The sequence below is a fragment of the Mytilus californianus genome, unplaced genomic scaffold, assembly GCF_021869535.1.
Source record: "Mytilus californianus isolate M0D057914Y unplaced genomic scaffold, xbMytCali1.0.p SCAF_3, whole genome shotgun sequence".
Classification (NCBI taxonomy): Eukaryota; Metazoa; Mollusca; class Bivalvia; order Mytilida; family Mytilidae; genus Mytilus; species Mytilus californianus.
In genome coordinates this window covers 46,153,470-46,167,151 of record NW_026262679.1, presented here as the reverse complement: position 1 = coordinate 46,167,151, position 13,682 = coordinate 46,153,470, and the positions used below count along the sequence as shown (strand labels likewise).

At 33.4% G+C, this 13,682-nt stretch overlaps 1 protein-coding gene across 1 annotated transcript; it reads left to right on the top strand.

Moving 5' to 3' along the window:
* The first annotated feature begins 317 nt into the window (after positions 1-317).
* LOC127734689 (uncharacterized) lies at positions 318-8,169 on the top strand. The gene is made up of 3 exons (XM_052244683.1): positions 318-2,124; positions 2,546-2,836; positions 6,747-8,169. Exons 1-3 carry the CDS (start codon positions 2,075-2,077, stop codon positions 7,501-7,503), a joined length of 1,098 nt encoding a protein of 365 aa, XP_052100643.1. The 5' UTR covers positions 318-2,074; the 3' UTR covers positions 7,504-8,169.
* The last annotated feature ends 5,513 nt before the right edge of the window (positions 8,170-13,682 follow it).

Below are 13,682 nucleotides of genomic sequence, written 5' to 3'. Positions count from 1 at the left end.
CGCAACTTTAGTGCATTTTTTAACCATATATCATTTCCATAAGAGTGTCCAAAGATGATCCATCCTAAATTTGAATCTTAGTATACTTTCGAGAACACCACCCCAGATATGGTCGTCCAGCAATTTGATGGAGGGACAGTCCAAGATAATGCAAAGTTAAACAGACTGTACCAGCTTAAGCATTTACTGTTAACTCGAGGTCAGGTGTTATTCCAAGACAATAACTTAGCTTCTACATAGGATTACTATCTGACACAAAAAAACACCAGGACGAAAAATGCAATATATCCTAAGTTAAGAGAGCTTCGAGATCATGACTTAAGACAAAGACGTGTCATTAGATGGTCTTAGGACAGTCACGTCCTAATCCTAAGATAGCTTCGATAACACCACCCCAGACTTACACCCTGATCTGTCATTGGAAAACAACATCTAACAATGTTCATGCATATGAGGATTATCAGATATAATAAAACCTTAAGTTATATTGAGACTTGCTCCTTCTCTAGCATATACCGAATGCGGTATGCATTACATAAACTGTATTACATAATTGTGTTTTGTATTTTATCATACTTTTTTGGTAAATCTGTCATGGTATATTTTGGTATATTATAGTGTGATAAATAGTGCAGTATGTAAGTTTTAAAGTCTATTCTAAAAGAAAATCATACAATATAAACAGAAAACAATCAAGATAACTTGGCTTTGGTGGAAAAGAAATATACTGAAAGGAAAGTCTAATTCAGTATTTTTTTTTCTTTCATACGAGCTAAATGATATTAACGATTTCGAAAAACCAACAAAATTGTTGGATTATGATTTCAATCTTATTTGGGGTTACTGTATATTCTTTTGTGAAACACAGCTATAACACACGATTTTCTTTTGGAATTTCGATACATTTCATTGCATTTCTATGTCTTTAAGATTTAATGAATACTAATTCACACAATAAATTCATCAAGCCAAGGTCTTTGTGTAGATAGTATTATGTGTTATAAAGGTCAAACAAGTATTATGAAGACAATGACATATGTTTCAGAAATTTTGTAACCATCTCTTATCGGTTGAGGAAATTGCGAATTGAATAATATTTTCAGTTTAAATCCATTTTCCATAATTCCTTCATCTACTGTATTGCTTTACATAATCTTTTTTCCTTAACAATGCTTTATAACAGTGTGTGTATGTATATCATTGTTAAATTTATATAACGTTTAAAGTAAATAAAATTCATTCAGTTATATTTATTCATATTCTAAATTCCACAATCTCTCATCGCTTGCAAATGCAATGATGCTTATCAAACAAAATTTAAAATATGATATACCTAAGAGCGGATACCTGTTATCACTAGCTATGACCTTATGGCAAACACATCTGCATCAAATTTAATCATTATAGAATGCTTATATATCCGTTAAACATTTCAAAAGCATTTGTATCGGTTATCTGCCATCCAATTAGCATCAAATTATAAAATTATAACCATTAGGAGTATTTGCGCAATCAAAGTTAATTTGATACATTTTTGAAGTAAAATGAAATTTATATTGGCAATCAAACTTTGTATATCATTTTCTGAAAAGTGACACATTTTCAGTTACGAGGTTGTGGCATTAACTCATCGATGCATTCATATATAGATATTAAACAGTTCACTTTAAAATATACATGTGTATTAAGTGTGAAGTTGTTATGACCAAAAGTACTTCAAACCAAAACATTACCCTACTTTAAACCAAAATTTTAACCAGATACGAGGCGAACAAAAGGACGAACGGGCGGACACCCATACCTAAACATTGTGCCCCCTCTACTGTCGTAGGCGGGGAATGCAGAGTTTTGTTATAGACTCTCTACAGGACTCTTCTTCACCAAAAAAAAACTGTCATTAGTAAAACGAGGAGAAGGATCTGGATACTAGATTTATTCATCACTCTTTTACAGGTCGGAAACAGAACATATTGGATTAAGGCTATCTCAATATGGCGGAATAGGACGCCCCAGGTACCACATCTCTCGTGAGCAATTGGAATTTTTGGTTGAGATTGGATTTTCTAGAAAATGTATGGCAAGTCTTCTACATGTATCAGTATCTAGCATAAAGCGTCGATTGAGGTAAATATCAAATTCAATTCTAACAATTTATGATACAGCAAGCAATCTTATATCTTAGATTATATAACTAAATAATAAGGGGGGAATAAAACGAATCTTAAGAAAAAAGACAACACCATCTCCAAAGTAAATAAGGACGAACATGCAAACAGCAATAACAAAACATTTGAAAGAAAACTAAATATTGTACAACACTAACCGAACGAAAAAACCGGTTCTATCCCATTTGTATCAGAAGGGTTAGCAGTTTTTGATACTCTAGTGCAAGTGGTATCTGTGGAGTTACCCATTGCATGGAAAATACTCTGATATATATATTCGATAATTGAGTAGACTTATAAAAAGAATTGATATGTTCGGTGAAACCTGAGTAAACTATCCCGAACATATTCTAAATAACATAGAAAATAATTATTTTCAGGGACTACAGAATACTCCTAAGGAGACGTTATGCAGTCATTAGTGACACCGATTTAGATAATCATGTAAGGAGGATAACCCAGTTTAACAGATCGTTAGGTCAACGAATGGTCCAAGGAATTTTGAAAACAGAAGGAATCGTCTTGCAAAGACGAAGAGTAGCAGAATCCCTCATCAGAGTTGACGAAGCCGGAGTAGCAATACGATGGTGCCGAACGATACGAAGAAGATCGTACCAAGTTTCTGGTCCAAACGCTTTATGGCATGTAGATGGGAATCACAAGTTGATAAGGTCACGAAATATTTGTAACTTTGAAATATATACATATTTTATAATTTTTATCTAATGATATGATCGAACGTGGTAAAATTCATACATGTTATTAATACGCTCAATGTTATTGCCTTGCCTCTGTGGGCTTTTTGTTTTCGTCGGCATCGATGGTTGCGTCGTCAACAGTTTACAAGTATTATTTTGTGATTTGATCAATCCAAGGGAACCACTAATGGTACGTCAATGGTGTTTGGTATGCACTTGTGTTGACATTGACGTTTTTTCCAAGCACATATGTTTTGACAACTTATATACCAGAATGTTTTTCATAGTTTAAATGTTGAAATTTGTAATTTATATAAATATAATGAGATGAGGCATGATTGCCAATTAGACAACTTTCCATCAAAGTTCAAATAAAGTGGATGTAAGCAATTATAGGCAACCATACGTCCTTCAACAATGAAAAAATAACCATACCGTATAGTCGGCTTTTGATAAGTCAATTGTATTAGCACTTTCATTCGCATCTCATTTTCATGGAGATTACATAACCCACTCTGACAAGCATGTACATGTTTTTTTACTTTAAAACTGTTATATAATTTGAATGTTTGTGTTTTTGACAGTTTTTAAAGACTAAATGAAAATTAGAAATAAAGAAAAGTGGTATGATTGCCAAGGAAACAACTATCCAACAAAGTTCAAATTAGGTGGATATGAGCAATTATAGGCAACCACACGGCCATCAACAACGAGACATGAAAAAACTTATCCCCGGCTTAGTATATTTCTAGGATTTTGATTGGTTAAAGAACTTCGTAACAAAACCCATAGCCCCTGGTTGTTAACTCATATCCCCGGACGTTGCTATCCATTACCCGGGGGGGGGGGGGGGACGTCGCGCGCGTTTCCCTTATTTCCATGGTTGTTCCTTGTGAAATATAGAATTCTGCAGATTATAAATGAAGTCTGTAATTAAATATTTTATCCACTAACAATTTTAACTTATTATGTCGATCATTTGCACTCATTTTAGTAAATGCGTCATTTGGCTGCCACATTGTCAATGAATGGGACTACAGACCTAGCTATGCAAACTACCCACGTCAACGTCGCGCCGTCTATGATGTAACTTTCACAACATTGAGCGCCAGATTCGACCCATCTCAGTTTCTCTGTCTCTGTATAAAAACGTGTTATATTTGACTACCTGTAGGGTAGTCCTACACCCCGTAAACAATATGTAAAATTCACAAATTTCAATAAAAAGATTTTAAAAAAAATGAAGAAAAAAACGTTGCTTTCACGTTACACTTAGTGGTCGAATTTCTCTAATAATCGCCAGATTTGGACTAAGACCGGGGATAAATTCGTTATCTACGTTCATATCCGTAGATATAGATATTTTAACATCCTTCAGTATCCAAGTTAATTTATAACAAGCGAAAAGGAATGTTATTTTTGCACTCAATAATATTTGCGTAATTATACTAAATACGATCGGTTATCAGTCAAAAAAAAAGAAATGACTACGGCAACATAACACCGGAATGCCCTCACGGTCATCCACTGTGAAAATCAGTTGAAAAGGCTTAACTGTTCAGATCGACATAAAGAATAAGATCAAACAATAACACAGACCGGTCGAGGAATAAAAAAAAATGTGGTATGATTGCCAATGAGACAACTCTCTACCAGAGACAAAATTGCGTAGAACTATATGTCACTATACGGTCTTTAACAATGAGAAAAACCAATACCGCATAGTAAGCTATAGAAGTCACCGAAATGTCAAATTTAAAACATTTAAAACAAGAATTGTCACTGGTTCAGACGTACAATAAATATGATAAACAGCAACAAACGACAACCGCTGAATTACAGGCTCCTGACTTGGGACATGCATTTGAACTAGTAGACATTATTTTATTTCCACAGAGGTATTTGTTCCTGCTTTAGTTACGGATCATCGAGTTTAAATGTTGTACTTAATTTACATGTCAGAGTATTTTCATTTAATTTCATACATGCAAAGCGTGACTCTGTGTAAACAGTTTATATTTATATGAATCAGTGCGAAATCTAACGGCAAAATAATATTTGCCATGCAAAATATGAGTAAACGGAAGAAATCTTAAATGCATTGCATTTTCTTCGCAAAGATGCTACTGATTATAAATTCATAAGAAATAGTTATTATTGAAATAAGTAAATCTAGAATTTGAGTATGATATAATCGTTCATATTCTGAACAATGAGAAAAACAAGCTAAATAATAGTTTTACGACTAATTATTTGCAACTGTTGTTTTGGAAATACATTTCGCACCTACTACCAATTTAAAACCCTTTTTATACGACCGCAAAAATTTTTTGCGGTCGTATATTGGTATGACGTTGGCGTCGTCGTCGTCGTCGTCGTCGTCGTCGTCGTCCGAAGACACATTGGTTTTCGCACTATAACTTTAGTTTAAGTAAATAGAAATCTATGAAATTTAAACACAAGGTTTATGACCACAAAAGGAAGGTTGGGATTGATTTTGGGAGTTTTGGTCCCAACAGTATAGGAATAAGGGGCCAAAAAAGGGCCCAAATAAGCATTTTTCTTGGTTTTCGCACAATAACTTTAGTATAAGTAAATAGAAATCTATGAAATTTAATTACAAGGTTTATGAACACAAAAGGAAGGTTGGGATTGATTTTGGGAGTTTTGGTCCCAACAGTTTAGGAATTAGGGGCCAAAAAGAGGCCCAAATAAGCATTTTTCTTGGTTTTAGCACAATAACTTTAGTATAAGTAAATAGAAATCTATGAAATTTAAACACAAGGTTTATGACCCTAAAAAGAAGGTTGGGATTGATTTTGGGAGTTTTGGTCCCAACAGTTTAGGAATTAGGGGCCCAAAGGGTCCAAAATTAAACTTTGTTTGATTTCATCAAAAATTGAATAATTGGGGTTCTTTGATATGCCGAATCTAACCGTGTATGTAGATTCTTAATTTTTTGTCCCGTTTTCAAATTGGTCTACATTAAGGTCCAAAGGGTCCAAAATTAAACTTAGTTTGATTTTAACAAAAAATGAATTCTTGGGGTTCTTTGATATGCTGAATCTAAACATGCACTTAGATTTTTGATTATGTGCCCAGTTTTCAAGTTGGTCCAAATCGGGGTCCAAAATTAAACGTTGTTTGATTTCAACAAAAATTGAATTCTTGGGGTTCTTTGATATGCTGAATCTAAACATGTACTTAGATTTTTGATTATGGGCCCAGTTTTCAAGTTGGTCCAAATCGGGGTCCAAAATTAAACTTTGTTTGATTTCAACAAAAAATGAATATATGGGGTTCTTTGATATATGCTGAATCTAAACATGTATTTAGATTTTTGATATTTGGGCCCGGTTATCAAACTGGTCCACATTGAGGTCTCAAGGGTCCAAAATTGAACCTTATTTGATTTCATCAAAATTGAATTTTTGGGGTTCTTTGATATGCTGAATCTAACCATATATTTAGATTTTGGATATTGGACCATAATAGGCAAATGTCCAATTTAAAAATTTTAAGTTTTTAAGTTTAAGTTCTTAGACCCAATCATTCTGTGTCAGAAACCTATGTTGTGTCAACTATTTAATCACAATCCAAATTCAGAGCTGTATCAAGCTTGAATGTTGTGTCCATACTTGCCCCAACTGTTCAGGGTTCGACCTCTGCGGTCGTATAAAGCTGCGCCCTGCGGAGCATCTGGTTTTTCTAGGCATACGCTATTAGAACACATCATTATATACCGGCGAATTCATGTCACGCATAACTAATATATCAAGTTTAACTATTTTCCAACGGGTGTATTTCATTGACGTTTGAAAATTATAGTTGATTTCTCAGTTCTCACGCATACTCGTAAGAATATAATTATCCAATTTTTCAGATGGGGTATGGTAATCCATGGAGGAATTGACGGGTACAGCAGAATGCTAACTTTTTTAAATCTTGCTCTTGACAATAAGGCGAGTACAACCTTTCAACCCTTTGCAAACGCCTGTCAGGAGTTTGGAGTACCATCCAGAGTAAGGACAGATCATGGACGGGAAAATCTAGACATTGCAACATTCATGATTGCCCATAGAGGTGCAGACAGGGGATCAATAATAACGGGACGAAGTGTTCACAACCAGCGAATAGAGCGTTTGTGGCGTGACATGTTTCAATCATGCACATGTGTCTTCCACCAACTGTTTTATTTCTTGGAGAGAAATGAATGCCTTGATGTTACTAATGAAATGCATTTATGGTGTCTGCAATACATTTATGCACCACGTATCAAGGCCGCACTTCAGGTTTTTAAAGATGGGTGGAATAGGCACAGTTTGTCATCGGAACAAGGACATTCTCCTAAACAGTTGTTTGTTCTTGGTGTGCTACAACAAGCAGGACAGGGACACCGTGGTATTGATGACCTTTTTGTACAGGAAGAAATTGGAGATATTGAAAATTACGGTATAGACTGGGCGGGTCCAGTGCCAGAAACCGATTCAAACACCGTAACTGTTCCAACGATAATATGTCCGATTAGTGAAGCGGACTTTCAACAGCTAAGACTGGAAGTCAATCCCTTGGCAGAACTAGATGGACTAGGTATAGGTCTTTATTTGCGCGCACTAGCGTTTTGTTTATTGAGGTTGTGAATTTAATCATGTTTTTATTAGTGAAACAAATGAGGTTGTCGCCTTTGATAAACTGATGCACAGATACTAATTTATTTCACATCCTAAGCAACATTTTAGAAGAGCTTGATCTTAATTAATGCTGTTGAAAGATTATTTAAGTCAATATGAGACATGGTTATAATAGTTGAGATGATACAAAATGTAACTATAATCATTGTGATATTAACAATTTTGTGAAAATATGTATTATTTAATGATAATATTGTCTAAAGAAGGGACTGAAACTATTTTAAAAATGTTCATAGGAGAAATATATCTCACTCTGTAAATATTACTGCTATTTTTAAAAACGGAGCTTGATTGTCAGAGTTATCTTTGCATTCTACAAAAGAATTGTATTTATTACTTCAAAATAAAATTTGTCAGCACACTGTTTGCTATGATAAGTGGACGGAAGTTTTTGATATTGCATATCATGATCTTCATAAAGCGTGGAACAATGTCACTTTTACTTAAAACCATCTATGTTAGTGGATCTAGATGTCAAAACAGCACATCATTGTATTTTTACTTGTAGACTTATGACTATCAACCTTTAATTTTTTTGATGTTTATGAAAAGGGAGAGCATATCACTCAATTATTTCTATTATGTTCTGAACTAGTAAAATCTCCTACGTTTGTGCGACAGAAGTTGTTAGTTTTATTGGATAATGTTGATTGATAAAAATTAATATATTCTTGTACGAAGAAGTATTTATGTTTGGTTTACATAACACTACAGGGAGATAACTCTGTAAAAATCAGCTGAATGTTTAAATCACGTTTTATTATAAAGGAAATATTAAGCTTCTCAATTATTATTTTTTTTGTTAAAGTGTCAAAGTGAACAGAATATTTTGTTTTTATGAAAATACAACGAGCAAAATCAATTATATTCAAGGTGTTTGGTACCACCTTAATTGGATCCTTAAAAGGTATAAATGTTAGTTTTGTCAATTTCATGTTGCTTATATCGAGATATTTATCTTCATCAGAAGGACTTTAAATTACTTTAAAATGTAAACAGTAATGTTGGTAATTTCAAACTATTCAAATATACTGTAAAACATTATATAACTAACCTGCATGAATATTTGTGCAGTTTAAGATGTATGAGAAATGTTTGGTTTTTTTTTAAACACTTTTTAAAGTAAATAAAATTGAGAATGGAAATGGGGAATGTGTCAAAGAGACAACAACTCGACCATAGAACAGACAACAGCAGAAGGTCACCAACAGGTCTTCATTGCAGCGAGAAATTCCCGCACCCGGAGGCGTCCTTCAGCTGGCCCCTAAACAAATATATATACTAGTTCAGTGATAATGAACGCCATACTAAACTCCAAATTGTACACAAGAAACTAAAATTAAAAATAATACAAGACTAACAAAGGCTAGAGGCTCCTGACTTGGGACAGGCGCAAAAATGCGGCGGGGTTAAACATGTTTATGAGATCTCAACACTCCCCCTATACCTCTAGCCAATGTAGAAAAGTAAACGCATAACAATACGCACATTAAAATTCAGTTCAAGAGAAGTCCGAGTCTGATGTCAGAAGATGTAACCAAAGAAAATAAACAAAATGACAATAATACATAAATAACGACAGACTACTACGGTTAACTGACATGCCAGCTCCAGACTTCAATTAAACTGATTGAAAGATTATGTCTTCATCATATGAATATCAGGCACTATCCTTCCCGTTAGGGGTTTAGTAACAGTATCGTAACTATATCCCTTCTTAATAAGTCTATTTAAAGGTTTTGTTAGCTTCAGAGGTGATTACTGACATTTTTGTGCTTTATAAAGAATATTTCCATAAAAAATTGGATGTGAAATACCTGAACGTATAAGAAGTCTGCATGTTGAGCTATATTTACGAATGATGTCCTTATACCGATGATAAAATTTAGTAAATGTTTTGACTAGTTTGTGATATCGAAAACCCTGGTGTAATAATTTTTCAGTAATACATAAATTTCTCTCGTTAAAATCTAAAACATTGTTACATACACGAGCGAATCGTACAAGTTGAGATATATAAACACCGTAAGATGGTGACAAGGGAACGTCACCATCTAAAGATGGATAATTAACGATAGGAAATGAAAAATCATCTCTTTTATCATATATTTTAGTATTAAGCTTTCCGTTAATGATATAGATATCAAGATCGAGGAAAGGGCAGTGGTCATTTTTAGTATAAGCTTTATTTAAAGTAAGTTCAACAGGATAAATTTCTTTATATATATATAGTATACATACTGAAGTCGTCATTATTGAGAGCCAAAATATCATCCAAATATCTAAAAGTATTATTAAATTTGTGTATCAGATGTTGTTTCGATGGGTCTTTGCTGATTTTTGTCATAAATTGTAACTCATAGCAATACAAAAAAAGGTCCGCAATAAGTGGTGCACAGTTAGTCCCCATTGGAATTCCGATAACTTGACGATATACGGAATCTCCAAAGCGAACAAAAATGTTATCTAGTAAAAATTCAAGGGCATATATAGTATCAAAGCATGTCCAATTGACATAGTTTTTTTGTTTATTGCTACTAAAAAATGACCTAAAAGAGTTTGAACATATATATTCACATTCTGACTTTTTAAATGCCCATTTAATTAGGTGTGTGAATTTTTTCTTAATGAGAATGTGAAGCAATGTGGTATATAGGGTAGAAAAATCAAAACTTTGAACAGATTCAAAATCACCAATATATGCATGTAATTTATCAAGTACTTCCAACGAGTTCTTGACACTCCAATAGTAATTAATTCCACTATTTTCGAAGGCCTTATTTGAACAATTTATTATCAGGTTTTTGATTGTACCAAGTGTACTGGTAAGAAGAATAGACAATTTAGTAGTGGAACAATGGCTTGAAGACGAAATAAATCTATATTTGTAAGGTGTTTTGTGTAGCTTCGGAAGCCAATACATAGTTGGGACTTTCATTGTATTTGGTTCTGCTTGTAAAGCGGTAGCTAAAAGTTTATGTTTGTTACAGATGTCGTTTTCTGAAAATGGAGTCAGTTGGAATGTTGGTGAATTGGTGATTTCTTTTTTCAGAACCTCAATGTAAAATTTATTTCAAACAATAATAATATTATTAGCAGCTTTATCGGCCGGGACAAAAACAAATTCCTTGGCTAGTTCTTTTAGTTTATGTTTGATACGAGAAATAGGTTTATTGTGGTTATTGTTAAGAGTAAAATGTTCTTTAAAATGTTGAATACGTATATCAACTATGTTCATTACTGAATTAAAAAAAGAGTCCAAAGATTTTTTGTCAGCTTTTTCCCGTTTTATCCATTTCAAACAGTAAGTATGGAGTCAGTCGTGGATGATATTACGATACTCATTCCAATTAATAATTGACGGGGGACGATATTTAGGTCCTTTACTGAGGAATGGTTTTAACTCTCGGTCTTGAACGATGTTAAGATCTCCTGTTATAACATGGGAAATGGGTCCATAAATGTATTCGGAATTACTGCAATTACATGAAGTAGGTGTATTTTCACTGATATTAACATCTTTACACAATTGGCTATAATTAAACACAAATTTCCGGGTAGATTTCTTGTAAATATAACAAATAAGAGGGAGCTCAGTATTATCAAAATATCCCGGAATTTGTTCTTTAACAGAATGGTCGTTAAAAATACCGGCAATATTTACAAAATCAAAACCTTTATTGACATACTTTATTTTAATAAACTGTTTTTTATGATCTTCAGGGCGATCAATTTTGGGAAACAGTTTAGAATAACAATATGCCATTATAATTTGAACGATTTCATACTTAGGACTGCTATATGAAATTGTGTTGCAATCCTCTAAAATTTTATTTAACTTATTAACCGGTAATGAACAGAGCTTTGTTAACAGATAATGTCTGCCGTTGTTTTTTGAAATAGAAATTAGGTCCGAAATATTGGTATGATTGGTCCGAAATTTTCTTTGATTGCGATTTTTTCTACGACCATGAGAACGGTTTTTACGAACAGTTTTAGAAACTATATCCAAAATGTTAACAGAATCGGTTCTTGATATATTACCAATTCCCATGATATTATCATTAAGACCGAGAGGGTAGACTGTCTGTAATTTTTTAATCCAATTTAATCTCAATTATTTTCCGTGATCGTACAAACTTTGAATGAGATTCACCAGGCTGCTTATTTACTACTTCTAAAGGTTGAACTGCTAAATATTTAATAGGATGATTGTGCTTCTTAAGGTGTTGATAAATGATACTTTTGAATTTATTGGGTCTTTTAAAACGATACAGATGTTCTTGAGTGCGTTTAGATAAATATCGTCCAGTTTCACCTACGTACTGAATACTACTTGTGCAAGAGACTGAAGGTACCATTGCATTCAATATATGAGTATTGTGTTGATAATATATGTCAAACTTTTAAACTTTGTTTTGTGAATATTCTTGTGTAATATCTAATATAAATATTGTATATAAATATTGAATATTTGAATAAAGAAAAATAATTATTTCAATGCTAAACATGCTAAATAAAGATAAATAAAAAAATATTTAAATGCTAACTAAAGAGTCACAATAAGCATAATTATGTGTTAATTTATAATATGAATATGCTCATGCAGTCAAGTAAAATTTGTTTAATAAAATTAAGAATGGAGGCGGGTAAAAATGGACGTCATACTAAACTCCAAACATATGAATGAACTATAGTTTAAAAAAAACACACACAAGACTAACAAAGGCCAGAGGCTCCTGACTTGTAATGCTCATTTCAGTTGTGAAATTATGTGAATTATATGTTTCTATCATTTGAATTGTATGCTATATTATTGTAATTTTTTAGCTGTCTGGGTTATCGTCAATATGAATATATTAATATGACTTTCATATACGCTTTTAAAGAAAGAGGACCTTAAAACAATTTCAGTCTTAGTTTTTACTGTTCAGGCCCTTACTCCAACGGGACACCAATACCCCGTTCACACTAGCCTTGTTAAACCGGGTTCGACCCGAATTAGTTAATCCGGGTTAAATTTAGATAGTGTGAACGCCTTAAACCGGGGCGAACCCAGTTTAAAATTACCCCCCATTTGAGGTGGAGTTAATGTGGGTCGAACCTGGGTTAACTACCTCACTTCTAAATGTGAACGCAAAGTGAAGGTGATGTGAGGTTGTTGCTACAGTGATATATATGACGTTTGCTTAAATAAGTCTTCAATGTGACTTAACTATTACGTGACGTCATATTTTGACAGACGTCCAGTAACAATATTTTTAAAATGGGTCAAGAATTATATAACCCATATCAAATTAGCGGCAGCAAGCCCTGTGATATAAGTGTATTTACCTATGTTGAAAAACCTGCATAATGAAAAACGATGAATACAATATATATATATATATGATTGCCGTTGCTTTTTGGTGCGAAAAATGGGTGCAATTTGGATCAAGTGCCATTATTTTAAAACACTGAAAGTGGTTGATGGTGATCGAACTCCTCCAAAGCGACCAGGAGTGCGGTAAAAAATTTCAGACTTTAAAATAATGCATCTGTGGTGAAACAAAATGTAAATATGTACAGTTGACAGATGCGGGTTACAATTTTAGCGCTAACATTTCTATTTTTGTTGAGAGGGAAAATCCCAAACCGGGTTAATTTTTTATCAAGACTATATTAGTGTGAACTGGGGTAATTAATTCGGGTTAATTAACCCGAGTTCGACCCGATGCTAATTTTATAGTGTGAACACGGTACAAAACTCAAAAAGACAAACAACAGTTAACGAAACAACACATAAAACTGAAGACCGAGCAACAGGAACACTACCGAAAACCTCGATTGATATCAAAGGCTCCGGAAGGGTAAGCAGATATTGCTTCAACTGCGATACCCGTCGTCACGTGTTATTATGACAATATATTAATAAGTTAGATGACATATTATTATTTTTATTAGCTGGAGTAGATTGTCTCGCGGTATATTGAATTATTTAGTGAGAGGACGTCATCTATATATATTATAGAGGAAAGTTAAGTCAAAGGATATGCTAGCTTCTTTTATTCTTCCTAAGAAGCTCCTGTATGAATTCAGCATAATATTAATAAAGGAACAAGTACACAAGGAGAGGAGCATAGTTGGTT